Consider the following 18,145-nt stretch of genomic DNA (forward strand, 5'->3'; position numbering starts at 1 on the left):
TGAGGTTCGAGTCCCAGATCCGGTGGCTTAAACTCACACCGGGCGCGTGTGCATGTGTGCCCAAAATCCTGAGAGGAGAATGGAGGAGAAGGGATTGTGGCGTGGCCATCCCCCCTGGGGGGTGATTTCTCACTTTCTATCTCTCTGTCTTTCTCTGTCTTTCTGGTGAGCGCATGCACTCTATAGCAAAAAAACCTCTAAAAAAAAAAAAAAAGGGCAACCACAGCAAAACAACATAATCTGATTTTTAATCTGAATCTGGTTCACAGAAAAAGGATCTGAAAGCAAGAGATAAACATACATTAAAAACACACAAACAAGCAAGTCATACTGTAGGCATTGCAGCCTGCTATCTCGTAGATGTCCTGAGCAGCCTCACATTAACTCAAACCCACAGAGGCAGAGCCTGGGAGAGCTCAGCCATATTGCAAGCCACTCTGATTTCACCTTCTCAGGAAGAGCTACATTGAGAAAGAATGTTGGCTTCCCTGAGGGCTGTGCTCCTTGTCTATTCCTGGTGGGCACATCTGCACCTCTTACTGATTGTCTCCTATATTACACAAAGAGGAGATATTGGCCTGCAGATAAATAAAATATACAATAAAAGATGAGGTGAACTGACCTTAGAGGAGCATATTGATCCTTAATTACAGATGTTTCACTCAAAACATTCACCATACACTGATGATAGTTTAATTAATCACCCTAAAACAGAATAAAATCAACTAACTCAGATGATATATTTTTTAAAACAATTGAACCTGAAATATCTATCTCTTTACCCATTTGTTCATTCAAACAACAGTTAAAGATTATCTCCTAAAAGTCAGGAAGAGGGGCCAACAGGTGGCCTGGAAGTTAAGGTACTGGATCCCACTTGGCCAAATCTGCAGTTCAAGTCCCAGACCCAGAGGCTTGAAAATCATCCTGGGCATGAGAGCACAAGTGCCCAAAATCCTGAGAGAAGACTGAAGGAGATGGAATCGCAGCATGGCCTTACCTCTGGGGGATGATTTCTCACTTTTTCTCTCTCTTCCTCTCCCTTTCCCTCTCTCTCTCAATCTCTCTCTCTCTTTCTCTCTCTCTCTCATGCACACACCCTATAGAAAAAAAAAAGAACAAAAACAAACAAACAAAGTCAGAGACAGAGATGGAGGGAATGAATATAAACTATCTTTGCATAGAATCTGTGATAAAGAAGAAAAGGACAGACCTATATAACTTGAGGAGAAGGTATAATCCCACCAGCAAGTTTCTTTTAGGACACTAAGACAGTGAGAGGAAGGGGAAGAGATAGAGAAAAAATTCATTGAAAAGAGATTGGCCCATGATGTAATAAAGAAAGAAAGTTGGGGACCAGCAGTTGGTCTAATGGCTATGTCGCTGGACTCCCATGTAGTCGACCGCGGTTCGAGTCCCGGACCTGGTGGCTTAAACTCACCCCAGGAGCTGGGGTGTGCATGCCCCAGATCCCATGAGGAGAATGGAGGAGAAGGGATTGTGATGTGGCCATACCCCCTGGGGGGGGATTTCTTGCTTTCTGTCTCTGTCTCTCCCTGTCTTTCTGGTGAGCACACGCACCCTATAGCAAAAACCTCTCCAAAGCAAAGAAAAGAGCAAGTGAAAATTACAGCAGAATCTGCCTTAGCATGGCCAAGTCTAGTTAAAGCCTAGCAACATGCCTCCTTGTTGTCATGTGGGCAGCCTGCAAATGGAGTTATACTGTAAATGTGATAAATTGACAGCAAAAATGTTTCTGTTCTCAGGTGAATTTGTAGGAAAAATCCCCTGATCTGGTGAGACAATAGAAGAAGGGAGGAAGTTCGGGGGATTTTCACTAAGGCTGAGAAGTGAGGGTGACTCAGTAGGAGTCAGTCCATTGGTTTTGTCTAGTTTGGGCTGTGACACAGCTTATGCCAGTGGGAACCTTTGTGGAATTTCAGGATCCTAGTAGCAAGCAGCTCAATGCATCACCACTTCCTTGTGGGATTGCTGGGCTTGAGTGGGAGCTCTCTGTCGGTCTCAAGCACCATTGTTACATGCCACTCATTATTAAGAAAACCAGAGCTGGGGGCCAGCAGGTGGCGTGTTGGTTGAGGTGTTACACTCCCATATGGCCAACTGTGGTTCGAGTCTCAGGCCTGGTAGCTTGTTTTCTCACTTTCCCTCTCTCTCTGTCTCTCTCTGGTCATATTAAATAATAATAATAATAACAAATTAAGTTGTGTAAAATAATTATTTTTTTAAAAAAGAAAGAAAATCAGAATCGGACAGTAATTAAAGTGGTAAAAACAGGTTTGATTCAGGAACTATCGTAATAGAGAAAACAGACCTCTGTATAAAACAGGGCTCATTTCTCAATTTGGTCTCCAACTGGGCTGATTATGGCATGGACAAGTAAGGATTTATACCCAAAGTACAGGGTGAGGGTTTGGGAGTCGGTGGAAGGAAAATGACTGAAAGGAAACACCCGGGGCAAGAGGACATTCTGCGTTAACCCCAGGCAATATTTCTGCTGAAGAAACCCGACAGGAATCTTGCTGAAAGCAGATCAGGGTGATTAGATACCCAGGGTGAGGGATGAGAAATTAGATAAAGCGTGATCTGACATCAAGGGTGGGGACCCTCTCTAAACTCACTGAGCAAGATTCTTCCTACAACTGGGTGATACACACCCAACAAGGACTGGCGCCAAAATGAAGACCAAGAGGCTTAGGGGAGCCTGACCAAATCTAGGTAAAGGAGAGTGTCTTGTCACCGGTCACTGCCAGTGGCAGAACATTCAAGGATAGCAATGTGGCCCCCCGGCACCAGGATTCAACACGATTACTTCAGTCTGCCCAAATCTAACCAACAACCAGTTTTACAGCAATGATGGTGGCGGCTATGGAGTCGGCCATAATAGACAAATTCTGTCTTCAGAGAAGCAGCTTAGGAGTGGCCCGACGAGGAGACAGTCCGTTCCCTTAGTTGCTTGCATCTCCGTGAAACTCTTCCCGGATAGATACTCATGTCTCCAGTTAATGATTTAGCGACCATTATAAAGCCTTTCTTTCAGGAAACGTAAAAGTCATAAAATGGGAATAAAAGTCTTTCCTTGAGAAAAGAGTGATAAGAAGTCTTAGATGATTAAATGAAATATTTGTAAAGCACTTCGTTCATCAAAGCTGATGTGTGTCAACATTTGGGACTTTGAATCCAGGCAGAAAATGCAAAGTAGAGCAGATGTTTTATACATCAGTTGCCCAGATAATACAGTGCCTAAAATTCAAAAAAGGATTGAATGTTCTGAGGTCAAACAGAAAGGGCTCAGAAGATTAAGGCTAGGAAAATAAACCTAAACTGTGCTTATGCGTTTACTCTCACAGTCTAAGGAAGCCCGGAATGCCACATATTATACAAGGAGAAGCAAGGACAAAGGAATTAATATTTATGGCTCACCTTGCACATTAAAGCCTTTGTGAAATATACTCTATGAGTAACTTCCCCAAGGTCACAGAGCTGGTTAGGTGTGGAACTAAAATTTCAACCAGAGACGATATGATTATGAATACCGTGAATGTTCATTTCACCCTCCTGCACCCCTCTCCCATGTTATTACCTATCAAATGTGATTTCTTTTCTCTTTCTTTTTATTTTTTTTTCGAGAATTTTTGTCTTAGAGCATATGTCCTTGCCAGAGAGAGAGTTAGAGACCATGAGAGAGAAAGTGAGAAATCACACCTCTCCCCAGGAGGATAGGCTATGCCACAATCCTGCCTCCTCAGTTTTCCTCCCAGAATCTTGGGCACGCATGCACACATGCCCAGCAAGATTTCCAAGACAACCAGTCCGGGACTTTAACCACAGTCGGCCATGTGGGAGTCCAGCAACGTAATTACTATACCATCTGCTGGTCCTGATTTCATTTCTTAAGTAACCCCTTTCCAGACAAAGATTTCAATGGCAACAACTAAAATGATGCTATCTGAAGATAATCTCGGTTAAGGATGACAGGATGTGGACATATGGCATCAGACCTCTGGTGCCATGGAAAGCTTTCTTCCCCAGTCTCACAGAAATGTGTAGAGATGCCAAATCTCATGGCCTATGAGACTCACTGTGAATTGAGAGCAAGACCTCCCAGAATGTGTACAGATCCTGAAACAGAGTGAAGACCACCAGAAGTCTGGAGTCACACTGACCAGGTCTAACAGCCATCTTCACATGTTACCTGCTGTGTGACCTTGAATTCATTACTTAACCTCTTTGAACACTGGCTTCCTACTATTTAGAAACGGACTCAACCTCCATTTCCCACCTGCTGAGTTCCACAAGGATTAAATGTACAAAGTATGTAAAGTCGCAGAGATTGCATTCGGCACACAGTAGGTCTTTAACTTAATTATATGAAAATGATTAAAGGAGTGATTTTGGTAAGAAGATGTAAGATAGAGCTTTCTTAGCAAATCACATCAAATGTCTAGTGCTGGGGGCCGGCAGGTGGCATGGTGGTTAAGGGTGCTGGACTCCCACATGGCCAACAGCGGTTCGAGTCCTGAACCTAGCAGCTCGCTTTCTCAACTTCTCTCTCTCTCTCCCTCTCCCTCCTCTCTGACAAATTAAAATAAACAAAGTTAAATAAAATAACTCTTTTTAAAAAATGTCTGATACGGGACCAGCAGATGTCATCATGGTTGTGTCACTGGACTTCCACGTATTCGATCGTGGTTCGAGTCCCAGACCTGGTGGCAGGACCAGCAGATGTCATAATGGTTGTGTCACTGGACTTCCACGTAGTCGACCACGGTTCGAGTCCCAGACCCGATGGCTTAAACTCACACCAGGCATGTGTGCGCATGTGCCCAAGATCCCGAGAGGAGAATGGAGGAGAAGGGATTGCAGCGTGGCCATCCCCCCTAGGGGGGCGATTTCTCACTTTCTATCTGTCTCTCTCTGTCTTTCTGGAGAGTGCACATGCCCTACAGTAAAAATCTCTCCAAAAAAAAAAAATGTCTAATGCTTCTGATCAGAGACTATTGGCAAATTTGTTGAAAATAATTAGAATACAACCTCCTCCTCAAGATGAATTGAAATGTTGAAACAGATGCAAGTTAAACTGAGTTTCTTAGCATAAAAGTATAAAAGAACATTCTTTGCATGATGTTATTTAAAGTGTGGTCGGGGTGGAAGGCTACTGAGGGTTTCCACACAGCCACCCATGAAGAACATGAGACGATGAATGGGCAGGATGGAGATTATTTGACTCTTTAGGAAGGAGGTGGCGGTCGTGGGTACACTCACACAGCGAGACCTCTGCGACCAACAATATTCCAGAGCCTGGGGCAGGAGGCTGGGGAGGGCAGGAGGGTGGAAGGCTATTTCCCCTCAGTGGAATGTGGGGGAAGTGGGAGTTCTCACAGAAAAAGAACCTGCACTTAAACAGCAACTAAATTCTTAAGGTGTTCTGAGCTTCTCGGAAAATACACTAATTCCAGGCATTAGGGGCTTGAGTAGGATTCCATTTCCAGCTTTCTCTTGATTTGCTTTTTCCCAGCTCTCTCTGTTTTCCTCTCATGAACTACTTTGACTAGAAAGAATGTCATATGTATCATATTTTAAGTCCTGCCACAGATCCATTCCCGAAATAATTTTGCGATTAGAATCTTCAACACTTGGCAATGAATCAAAATTTAATTTAAAATGCATTGTTATATCAGGAAAGAATTAAATGGCAGGCTGTTTGCCGGATGACACGGTCTGATCCATCACAGCTTTAATTGAGATGAAATGAAATGCTAAGTATAACAGTATTAGACTGGAGCCTAGAAAACGGTGGTTTCATTACAGCTCTACCTGCCACCAGGTGCCTGACCCTGGGCGAGTGATCTGTCCTCTGTGCCCTTCACTGAGATCATTTGAAAGATGTAGGTTTCGTACTAAATCAGTGGCGTTAAACGTGTGCTCCTCTGGTTCTTCCCGTTCAATCGCTCTCAGATCCTGTGTGGGGAGAGGTGGGGGGAAAGTGAAACTACAGACCACCACCCTCCACTCCACCTCAATCAGAGTAAATCTCCTTTAATTTGATTTTGTGGAGGACATACCGGTTTTTTTGCACACAAATTTTAAAAACAGTTGAAGCTTTTGTTTGTTGTTTTGCCACTTTTTTACTTCTATCATTACTTTTTTTTTTTAAGAGGTTTTTCCCTTAGGGCATGTGTGCTTGCCAGAGACAGACACAGTGAGAGGAAAAGTGAGAAATCATGCCCCTGGGCAGAATGGCCATGCCACAATCCCTTCTCCCAGCATCTTGGGCACATGTACCAGGCATGATTCTGAAGCTACTGGATCTAGGACTCAAACTGTGATCAGCCATGTGGGAGTCCAGCAACATAACCACTATGCCATCTGCTGGTCCCTCTATCAGTTCTTTTCAAAAATTAATTATTTACATTTAATCACTGTATATCTTTACAGTTCTTTTCAAAAATTAATTACTTACATTTAATCACCATATATCTTTATAGTGTACAAAACATGGTTTTTCCCCCCAACACAAATGTAGTGTATATCAGTCAAGACAAAGAAATTAAAAATGGACTATTAAAAAAAAGCAGATGAAGTTCTATATTGAATAGCCTCTAGATTTCTTATTGCATGAGTTTTTATTAAGATAACAACATGGGGCCTGGGGCCAGGCCATGACATCGTAGTTAAGGCAACTGGGCCCCTACATGGCAACTGGCGCAGTTCAAGTCCAGACCTGGGGGCTTGAAAAAGCATACCCAAAATCCTGAAAGGAGAAATGGAGGAGAACAGATTGTGGTGTGGCCATCCCCCATGGAGTGTGCTTTCTCACTTTCCTTCTCTCTCTCTCCAGCTATCACATGTACCCTCTGGGAAAATGTACACATACATATATTGCAACATGAATGCTTATTGCTCAGACCTAGAGGTCACAATGGTAGGTGGTTTTCTCAGTTCACCAAGAGTCCTCTTTTCCTGTCTCTGTGGCTGATAGGTGACTTGGTGATCCCTGGCAGGAAGCCCCATGGGAACTGAAGTGGTGGCCTCCCTACACTGGGTCGGCATGCTCCCTGGTGGATAGGGAGTTCCTGCCTCACCTTGGTTGGGGAAACATGGTCTGCATTTCACCTGTCCTGGAAAACACCTCCTTTACTGATCTCCCTTGGCTCTGTGAGCATCAGGAGTCTTGTGTGAAAGAGGGGATTTGTTTTTTCACGAGAAATTTGTTCACTTCCCCATTTCTGCTTGCACTCATGTAATACCTTTTAGATGGAGAAGTAGTGGTTAAACATGAAATTGACCAGGGAGAATGTGATCTTATCCATCATGAGCTGAAAATATGCAAGCATCCCTATTATGTGCAGGGCAATGTCAAAGTCACTGAATAAAGAATAGGAACTTTGTAAGGCCTGTAGAACTCTATGGAGTCAAATAGACTTAGTAGGAGAGGAGAGAGACACCTGCCGAAGAGGAGGAAGTGGAAGAACTCTGTAGGAATGATCCCTCTGGTGCTACAAGGTCAGGCTCTCCAGAAAAGAGATTCATGCTATAGGAAGGGAGAAGTCCTCACACTGGAGTTTTTAGCCAAGGAGGGTGGCACAGAAATGACTATGCGTTCCGGTCTTCCTTTTGATATTTATATATTCAAATTTATGTGAACGGAAACTGATACCATATTTTCACAGATATTTTTGTTTAGAATGAGATTATCTTTTTAGGGGCCAGCAGATGGCGTGGTGGTTAAGGCATCCCCACATGGCTGACAGTGGTTCGAGTCCCAGACCCTGAGGCTTGAAAAATCAGGCAGGGCACAAGTGTATGTGTGCTCAAACTCCCATGAGAAGAAATGAGGAGAAGGTATTGCAGTGTGGACATCCTCCCTGGGGGGGCAATCTCTCACTTTCCCTCTGTCTCCATGAACACATGCACCCTATCACACACACACACACACACACACACACACACACACAAATTAAAAGAGACTCTCTTTAAAGTAAGTGTACTCAGAGAAAAATATGCAAAAAAGTTGAAAGGAGGTATGTGGATCTGATGAACATCGGGGAACAGGTAAGAGCGTTAATAAATGTCAGGAACCACAGAGTCCATGTAACTCTACTGTCTTTCCTTGTCTGCCTCCTCCAAGGAAAGAAGTTTCTGTACTCTGTGCAATTATAGCCCTTTGTACTAAAAAAACTCTTACAGCACTAACTAAGGTACCATGAAAAAGTTACTGGTTCATTTCTCCTCTCCCTGCCGAGTGGCTGAGGCACAGAAGGTGCTAAGCACATGAACCCCTGTTGAATGGAGTGATACTTGGATGACAGACTAGACCGTTGCAGTCCAGCCCCTGCATTGAACATATGACCCAGGACCGACATGGTAAAAATGAGCCTCAGCCACAGAAGCTTCTGAAATGGCCCTGCCCTGGCGCTCTGCACCATTCTCAGGAAACATGGCCATGTGTTCTAGGAAGCAGGTATGTCAAGAGTCAAACTAATAACAGATTTTCTAATACCCCGTGAACCTGGGGCCGCTGTCATCAGTGCTCTTTACTCCAAGCTGACTTGTGACTTGAGGAGGACATAGTTGCTATAGAAACAAATGACATCTAGAAGCTTAAAGTAGCAGGAGGAGGGGCTGCATGTGGAGCAGGGATAGTGGATGCTCATCCGTGTGTGCCCATGATCTGAGGAAGGTTGAGGCGGGGGGTGGGGGGTTGTTGCAGCATGAGGACCCTGTTGTGGTGCTGTCTTGGTCTGTCTCCGTGTCTCTCTCACTCATGGAAGAAATAAATAAACTTAAAAAAAAAAAAAAAGAAACAAGCAGGAGAAAAGCTTTGCCAAATGGGAAGACCAAGGATCTGCAGAGTCAGTTCTCTCTCACCTGGGAAGGTGGGAGGGCGAGAAGAGGAGCAGCCAGTTCACCTTCACTCTGGGAGAAAGTGTGCATAGGACCCAGGAACAGTTTTTGGCCAGGGGACCCAAGGAGTCAGGCCCAGTTTTTAGAAAGTCCATGAAATGCTCCATGAGCTACACATTTTAGGAAGGTTAGACAAGATAGTAGAATACAACTCTGTGGTATGGGGTGTCTCTTTGTAGATGTCCTGCTTGATCGCAATCAAGAGATTGTAAAGGCAAAAAAAACACAAAAAAATTAAACTGCTTTATGTCACAATTTCTGATACTATTGAAACCACACATCGCAAATGAAGATGTTACCGGATGTGAATCAGACAGCCTTTGGTTTTCTGGGAGTGCAAAGACCTAATATAAACAGGGAGCTACAGGCTGACAACCTGGAAGGACTGAGAGGCCCGGAGCCATCATTGTCTCTCACTGAGAAGGGACACAGAGGCCAACATGGCTGGCTTTCCTCGGCTGCTGCTGCTGCTGCTGTTCTGGGACATGGGATCACAGGGCTTCCCAGCGAGTCCAAAACCACAAGAGCAAGATATGGAGGTGGTCCAGGTAAATGCTGCAGTTCACACGCTAGAAATGCAGGGACACTGTATTCTCATTTTGTGAAGGTCAGGGGGTAGGAGTTCAAGCAAATTTGGGATTCATTCCGGGAACAAGTATTTTGTCAGTAACTGGTCCCCTCATAACAAAAACAAAAATCCATCCATCCCAGCTGGACGTTCCTCTAGAAGTTTGTGCTAGAGAGATCCAAAGAAACAATGTGCAAAACAACTGTACTAACTCTAATTCTGACTTCAAAGCAAAGCTAGCCTTCACTATAGCAGGGGTCCTTCTAGTGCAGTAACCTCTCTGCACCGACAGGAAGCATTGTAAGGGCAACAAAATCCTTGCAGAGCAGACAGCTTGTTTTCCTCTCTGCACTCAGCCATTAAGGTAAAGGGTATTCTGTCCATGGTGAAATGTTAGGGTTTTTCAGGAAAATGGAAAAGATTTTACATCCTATGTTTCTATTATTTTTGCTTTATCAGAAATACCTGGAAAACTACTACAACTTGAAGAGTGAGATGAAGCAAGTCAAAAAGCAGGGAAGATATGATCCCGTGGTTGAAAAGCTGAAGCAAATGCAGGAATTCTTTGGTCTGAAGGTGACTGGAAAGGCAGATGCTGACACCCTGGACCTGATGAAAAAGCCCAGATGTGGGGTGCCCGATGCGGGCTCGTATGTCCTCACCTGGGGGAACCCTCATTGGAAGCACAGAAACTTGACCTACAGGTGACCAGGCTGGGCATCCACTCAGAATGCTATTTTCCACCACAGCAGTAAGGCATGAGGCTCAGGGTATCTCTGTTCTCTGCTCTTTCATCCTCAGAATCATAAACTACACACCAGATTTGCCTCGAGAGGATGTGGACTGTGCCATTGAGAAAGCCTTTGACCTCTGGAGTAAGGCCACAGTCCTGACCTTCACCAAGGTCCATGAGGGCGAAGCGGACATATTGCTCTCATTTCTCCGGGGAGGTGAGCTCTTCTCTCCCCAACCATTCTGCACTCACCTCTGGCACTCCCACTCCTGTAGCGTCACTGTGAAACTCTCTTTGTCGGTGAAGGTATTGGTTTTAAGCAAGCCTCAGAGATGAGGACTATCTTTCGGCTCCTTGTCACTGCTCCCTCATGTCTCTGGGCTAAGCCTTTTAAAAACCAGCATTTGCCCTTGCTCAATTCTTTTTCTCACAGATCATCATGACAATTCTCCTTTTAATGGACCGGGTGGTCAGCTCGCTCATGCGTTCCAACCAGGAGCAGGCCTTGGAGGAGATGTTCACTTGGATGAAGATGAAACATGGACTGATGACTTCAGAGGTGAGTCAGCTAGTTCTTCCTCTCTGTCTTGTATATTTTTCCCTTTCATGCTTAATGCACTCTGTGCCTTTTTTTTCTTATCTAAAAAGATGTTTTAGTAAAATACATTGTGACCATAGGTAAATGCTTTAACAAAGACGTGCCTTTTAATAAGATCACTTAGAAAAGTAATGGTGGAGCCAGCAGATAGCAGAGTCGTCCCACATGGTCGACCATGGTTCAAGTCCCAGAACCAGTGGCTTGAAAATCATGCTGGGCATGTGTGTATTCACGCCCAAGATACCAGTCAGAAAATGGAGGAGAAGGGATTGCAGCATGGCTAGCCCCACTAGAGGATGATTTCTCACCTCTCTCTGTCTCTGTGCTCTCTCCAGCGAGCACAGGCACCATACAGTAAAAGAGGAAAAGTAATGGGAACCAGCAGTTAGCGTAATGGCTATGTCACTGGACTCCCACGTAGTCAACCGCGGTTCGCGTCCCGGACCCAGTGGCTTAGAATTCACGCCGGGCACGTGTGCGTGCGTGCCCAAGATCCCGAGAGGAGAATGGAGGAGAAGGGATTGCGGCGTGACCATCCCCCCCTGGGGGGTGATTTCTCGCTTTCTGTCTCTATGTCTCTCTCTGTCTGTCTGGCGAGCACACGCACCCTATAGCAAAAACCTCTCCAAAAAAAAAAAAAAGAGGAAAAGTAATGACAGTGCTATTGTCACATCTAGTTATAACATCAGAGAATATTATTCCTCTCAATAGCAGTATCTGATTGGTAAAATATGTCCATAAAAGTTTTTTAAAGTATAATATTAAAATTATAGTTTATACAGGAATAAATTACACACCCAAACTGAGTAACAGTAACTTTTGGTATAGTTTCTTTGAGGGGATTTGTTTTTTGGTATTTCATCATATTATTCAAATTTTTCTTTAGAATACATGTTAGTTTTTACAATTAAAATAGTGAATGTTAATAGAATGCTGCTGTTCTCTGTGTAAAATGATTTTCTAACTTCCTTGATGTTAGATTTGCTAATCACTTTTGGAATTTTGTAGGTCAACTGATGTTTTGGCTCTGTTCTAGAAATTTTAACTTGATATAGTCATTCCTGTACTAATAAACTTTCTCTTCCCATATTTACACACACATACACACCTACAGTACTCATACTATGTCACCAAGCACATCACCGTGGGGTTCTTGTACACTTTAGGGATATATTTGCCCTTTGAGTGTCTGGATAATTACTGCCACTCCATAATTACTCGTGGATTTTGTTTGCCTTTTAGATTACAACTTACTTCAGGTTGTGGCACATGAATTGGGCCATTCCCTTGGGCTTTCCCATTCTAAAGACATTGGGGCTTTGATGTACCCCAACTACATCTTCACTGGTGATGTTCTGCTGTCTCAAGATGACATCGATGGCATCCAGGCTATTTATGGTGAGCCAAAGGAGAGCATCAGAGATAAGTGTGTGTTTCAACTATGATAGCAATGACCGGCCCCACTGAAAGACCCATGATTCACATTGATTTCTGTGTTCATATAGTATGTTAAGCTTTACTGACTTCAAGATATTTATTTTTTTAAGGACCTTCAAAAAATCCCATCACTGGGCCACGAACCCCACAAATCTGTGATACAAAGCTAACATTTGATGCTGTAACCAAAGTTCGTGGAGAAGTGTTCTTCCTGAAAGACAGGTAAAACCCATAAGTATTATGACATATATTTTTATGTTGTTCCAGGTCTTTCATTAGATGACCTCTATGCTATTAAAATAACATAGCTTTAATTTATAGTTGTAATGACTATACGTTTACACAAAATGTTTTATCCTTCAAAATTGTATTCACACATCTCAGTAAAAATCCATGGAAAGAAAGCCATTCTAAGTTCCACCCTCATCACTCCTGTGACATGCAGATTTTTATAGAGCTAGGCAGACAGAAAGGAGTTGCTAAGGATTACAGGTTTATTAGTGAAGAGCAAGATTGGCCTTTCACTTCTGGACTACAGCTCCTTTCACTCGTCCACTCTCTAGGGTGATTAATTTCCCAGTGTTTTATTAGAAAAAATAGTACATCTGACTGCACTGCTTAGATCAGATCTCTATACCATGTTGAGTGTTGTGATCCAGAGCCCAGATGGGGAAGGCCACCATTTATGTATGTATCATCTTTTCTATCTGGAAGGCCAGCCCACCTTAGTTTGCCACCTGCCAGGAGTGTGTTGCTTCTTGGCAGCAAAGAGAAGGGAAGGAACCATTTCCAAGAGAATTCCTAAGTGTTGATGAGGCTCCCACCACCTCGAGTAGCTGTGGCGTTCCTGCCTCCTTACAGAAGGATGATTCTAGAACTTCCGCTACAGGAGGTGAACCCAAATACTTGGAGTCTTATCTGTGAGAAATTGGCCTCCTCTTCCCACCAAACTGATTCCTTGAAGAATAAGAAAGCAAATGATCTTTTGTCCCATTATTGTGGTCACCAAAAAGATGAAAAAGTATGGAGGGATGGGGCCACCAGGTGGTGTGGTGGTTGAAGCATTGGACTCCCACATGGTGGACCATGGTTCAAGTCCTGGAGTTTGTGGGTGTGGCCAGGAGAGTTGGGCATCAGCAGTGTCTGCTATACAGACTGAGGAAGATATTTTCCATGTCTGTGCCTTTGGTTTCTTCCCATGGTTGCCTTGTATTATTGAAAATGCCTCTGTTCACCTGAAGGTCGTATTAACCACAGAGAAGTCTGTGCCATGCTATTACCCCAGTCCCTATGAACTGTGAAATAAACACAGCAAAATCCCCAGCTGAAGGACAATAGAACTTGGTGTGTTCCTCCTGACAGAGCTGGTTGAAAACACAGATTTCGTCTACTTCCCAGCTCCTAGCTCAACTTCTCGTTAGCAAAATGTGACTGGCAGTGACTTCCATATAGGATTTTTGTGAGATAAGGCAGGACACAGGTGGGAAATGGTCACCGGCTTGGACGATAGACTCATGCTCTAGGAAGAGGACGAACTGAACACAAGTGGAGATCTCTGACAATTACCAACTCCTTTGTTTTCTGTAAAATCAGGTTCTTCATTCGTTATCATCCCTATCACAATCCACAAGGAACACTCAGTTTCATCACTGATTTCTGGTCATTTCTGCCAAGTAATCTCGAGGCTGCTTATAATGTTCCTGAGAGAGATGAAAACCTGTTTTTCAAAGGTAATGCTCTCAATTTTCCTTCCTTTTTTTTTTGGAAAGGTTTTGCTAGAGGGCACGCATGCTTGCCAGAAAGACAGAAAGCAATAAATCACCCCCCAGGGGGGATGGCCACACTGCAATCCCTTCTCCATTCTCCTCTCAGGATCTTGGGCACAGACACACCGGCGCCCAGCGTGAGTTTAAGCCACTGGGTCTAGGACTCAAACCACGGTTGACTATGTGGGAGTCCAGCGACATAGCCATTACATCAACTGCTGGTCCCTCAATTTTCCTTCTTTTTATTGGATGATATCATTATCACTTGGGGATGAAAAATAAAGGGGCCTGGGTCCTTTCTCTCTGTGGGTGTTCTTTCTTTTTTCTTTTCTCTCTCTTTTTATTTAACTGAAAACCTAAAAATTCCAACTACCAAGTGCAGTGGGGATTCATTGTTATCATAAAGAATTGCATGGATATCTGTGAGTCATTTTGATAATAGCCAAATGCCGGCAACTTTTTATTTCTAATGGATTATAAAACTGGAAATAGGAAACTCTGACTTGTGATATGTATGTACTTTTGAGATATTTTTTATTTTAAACAGATGTATTTCCTGAGGTACTAAGAAAACTATAAAGATGTATGTCAAGTTTATAGGGCAACTGAAGAGGAGAAAAAAAAAAAAAAAAAAACCTCACCCCATGATATTCTTAGAAATTCTCTTAGTGTGAGCTACCATTTGAGGGTGGGAGGAAGGTGATCCCTGTCCTGCACTGCACACCTTTATAGATGGGTCACCTTAAATTCTAGGGGACAAACCGCTTTGATTCTTCTGAATCTAATCATGTTCAATATCCAGCTCTTGTTTGGGATACATTTTACCAAACATCTGGCTCTTAGAAAATATTCAGATATTTAGCTTGTATGAATAAAATGTTAAGATAATTAGTCTTGGTAGTATTAAGGTGAATAATTGAAAGTGGTTTAAATGGGACCAGCAGATGGTGTAGTGGTTACATCACTGGACTCCCACACAGTCAACTGCAGTTCGAGTCCCAGACCTGCTGACGTAAAACTCACACTGGGTGCATGTGCATGCGTGCCCAAGATCCCAAGAGAAGAATGGAGGAAAAGGGATTGCATTGCAGCATGGCCATTCCTCCAGGGGGTGATTTCTCACTTTCTGCCTGTCTGTCTCTCTCTGTCTCTCTGGCGAGTGCACACATCCCATAGGAAAAAAATCTCTTAAAAAAAAGCTGGTTTAAATAAAGGATTCTGGAATAGACATGTTTAGCATGTATATCACAAAAACGAGGAATATATGATGTGCATTTGTGTAGCAGCACCCTGGTTACATAAACAGTCTTTGTCTGTAGCCAGCATAGTTGGGAACTCAGAGGTGTTCCTTCGGATGACATCATTTGTAAAAAGTGTGAGTCCCACAGGGTGCTGGAGAAGAGAGCCAGTTTCACTGAGGAGAAATGGCTGATGCAGGTGCACCTCACTTTGGAATTAAACGCTCCATCTACTTCTTCTTTTTTTTTTTTTTTGAGAGAGATTTTCACTGTAGGGCACGTGCGCTCGCCAGACAGACAGAGAGAGACATAGAGACAGAAAGCGAGAAATCACCCCTCAGGGGGGATGGTCACGCCGCAATCCCTTCTCCTCCATTCTCCTCTCGGGATCTTGGGCACGCACGCACACGCGCCCGGCGTGAGATTTAAGCCACCGGGTCCGGGACACGAACCGCGGTCGACTACGTGGGAATCCAGCGACATAGCCATTACGCAAACTGCTGGTTCCCTCCATCTACTTCTTGTAAAGTCAATGTCTAGAGAAAATCCTGCCTAATGTCTACCGGACACATCTTTCATAGTTGATTTTTGGTCAACAGGCAGTAAGTACTGGGTCATCAAAGGAGATCAGTCCTCCTATGGACGCCCCAGGGACATCTATAGCTCCTTCCGCTTCCCTAAAAGAGTGAAGAAAATTGATGCTGCTGTTCATGAGGAAGAAAGTGGAAAGACATACTTCTTTGTGGCCGATGAGTACTGGAGGTAAAGACTGACCCTCAGAGTCTTGGGGCTTCAGTTCACTTGGTAGAAAGAAAGTTGCCTGTTAAAAGTATTATTTAATTGCACTGAAAGTTCTGTCTTCTGAGACTGGATGCAGCCAGGCTCAGAACCATTCCATCCTGTTATCATCGTACCACTGCCTGGCCTTAGGTGCAGGCAACATGGAGGTTGAGTGTGAAGGCAGATAAAGGCAGAAGTATTCAAAAGGAATTGGTGGCTTTTAAAAAGAAGAAAATGAAGCATTTCTTCCTAACTGGATAGAGCATGGATCCCCGGGGGAATTTGAATCAGATTTTTACAGGTGACAACATCTTGGAGTTTGTCTAATTTGCCCCAGTCTCCCATAACCCCACTGAAACAAGAACTTTTCCAATTAAAAGTTATTTTAATGCAATGATGCACCCACCTGTCAAGGTTTTTTAGCAGCCATTGGGTTTCTGCAAAATAGGACCCATCTCTCAGATTTGCAGTGAAACTTTAGTGTATGCAAGGCGCTTAGAACTGTGCCTGGACCGTGAAAACACCTATGTGAATGTTGTGTGTCAGTATTGTTATATAAAGGAGACAGTCTGATAAGTTTAACTACTTTTATTACCAGATATGATGAATACAAGCGGTCCATGGATGTGGGTTATCCCAAAAAGATCATTTATGACTTCCCTGGAATTAACGATAATGTTGATGCTGTTTTCCAAAATGAAGGTAAAGACTATCCAGTTCCTCAATTTTCAACCATAAACTCATATGCATACTGTTACGTAGATATGAAAGTAAATTATGCCCATGAAAATCTATCATTTTAAGAGTTCTTGTGGAAAACCATCAAATATTTGTCTAATATCATTTTTAAAAATTTTGTTTCTAGGATATTTCTATTTCTTCATTGGAAAAAAGCAGTACAAATTTGACCCTAAAACGAAGCGAACCTTGGCTGTCCTGAAGACGAACAGCTGGTTCAAATGTTAGAAATAACCGGTGGCTGACTATCACAAAGGAGAGAGAAAAAACATATATTTCAAATGAGCCCAAGGAAAGTGTTTTCCTAAGGAATTGGATATTTCATCATTTTATTTTAATCTATAGTCACAACTTAAAATTTTGTTGTAGTCTTTTGGTAGAGATATGCAAGTACAACATTTTTAGCCTCAATTTGAACATATTCCTCGTTAAGAGTGTATTGTCTCATGAATTTGTAAGCTAGCTGTAAGTGAGCTCTAAGGCTATCAAAGTCATAGTTTATCCTTAGGTTTTCATAGAGAAAAGCTCTTTGCCAGAGTCCAAGACCAAACTTCACCTGAGATGCTGTCAGAGGTAGGATGCATATCTCAGTCTATCCAAGAAGACAAGACCCCCCTCAGGTTCACCTAAAGAAAAATAATGCTTTGTATATGAAAGCACTGTCACATATCAAAGAAAACCAACACTTCATGTGAAAAACAAGGTAACTTTTATTAACATGTGATATGCATGTGGAAAAGGCACATACCATAAGTATATAGCTTGATGACTTCCCAACAACCAAGTAACCAGTATACGAATCAAGGAAAAATGAAGATTATCAGCATGCCAGAGTCCCTATGGAGCTTCTTTAGGCACTAACTCTTCTGTCCTAACTTCTGATATCGCTAAGCCATCTGCTGGTTCTCCTAACTACTTATATCATAGATAAACTTTACCTCTGTCTGAACTTAAAATAAATGAAGTATGGGACCAGCAGTTAGTGTAATGGCTGTGTCACTGGACTCCCATGTAGTTGACCGCAGTTCAAGTCCCAGACCCGGTGGCTTAAACTCATGCCGGGCACGTGTGCGTGCGTGCCCAAGATCCCAAGAGGAGAATGGAAAAGAAGGGATTGCGGCATGACCATCCCCCCAGGGGATGATTTCTCACTTTCTGTCTCTCTGTCTCTCTCTGTCTTTCTAGTGAGCACACATGCCCTATAGCAAAAATCTCTAAAACTAATAATAAATAAATAAATAAAATGGGAGTATGTAGTATCTACCTTTATGTCTGATTTCTTTCATTCAGACTGTTGATGAGATTCATCAATACATCTGTATTTTATTTTTGACCATTCATTCTCTTTGCTATAGAATTTCC

At 43.1% G+C, this 18,145-nt stretch overlaps 1 protein-coding gene across 2 annotated transcripts; it reads left to right on the forward strand.

Moving 5' to 3' along the window:
- The first annotated feature begins 9,300 nt into the window (after positions 1-9,300).
- Positions 9,301-17,839, forward strand: LOC102490608 (interstitial collagenase). 2 transcript variants are annotated; one of them, XM_006150088.2, is made up of 10 exons: positions 9,301-9,473; positions 9,953-10,197; positions 10,295-10,443; positions 10,660-10,785; positions 12,067-12,222; positions 12,372-12,483; positions 13,855-13,991; positions 15,865-16,027; positions 16,644-16,747; positions 16,911-17,839. In XM_006150088.2, the coding sequence occupies exons 1-10, from the start codon at positions 9,366-9,368 to the stop codon at positions 17,009-17,011; spliced, it is 1,401 nt and encodes a 466-aa protein (XP_006150150.1). In that variant the 5' UTR covers positions 9,301-9,365; the 3' UTR covers positions 17,012-17,839. The 2 variants fall into 2 exon arrangements, with proteins under 2 accessions (XP_006150150.1, XP_006150151.1); XM_006150089.2 differs by lacking the exon at positions 9,301-9,473 and adding an exon at positions 9,766-9,857.
- Positions 17,840-18,145: the final 306 nt, after the last annotated feature.

This window comes from Tupaia chinensis, unplaced genomic scaffold (assembly GCF_000334495.1).
Source record: "Tupaia chinensis unplaced genomic scaffold, TupChi_1.0 Scaffold000276_2, whole genome shotgun sequence".
Taxonomy (NCBI): Eukaryota; Metazoa; Chordata; class Mammalia; order Scandentia; family Tupaiidae; genus Tupaia; species Tupaia belangeri.

Bases quoted from the DNA above. Each gene is read 5' to 3' on its own strand.
- LOC102490608 (XM_006150088.2), top strand. From the start codon at position 9,366: ATGGCTGGCTTTCCTCGGCTGCTGCTGCTGCTGCTGTTCTGGGACATG. The intron at 9,474-9,952 runs GTAAATGCTGCA...TTGCTTTATCAG, and splicing joins AAGATATGGAGGTGGTCCAG to AAATACCTGGAAAACTACTA. The intron at 10,444-10,659 runs GTGAGCTCTTCT...TTTTTCTCACAG, and splicing joins GCTCTCATTTCTCCGGGGAG to ATCATCATGACAATTCTCCT.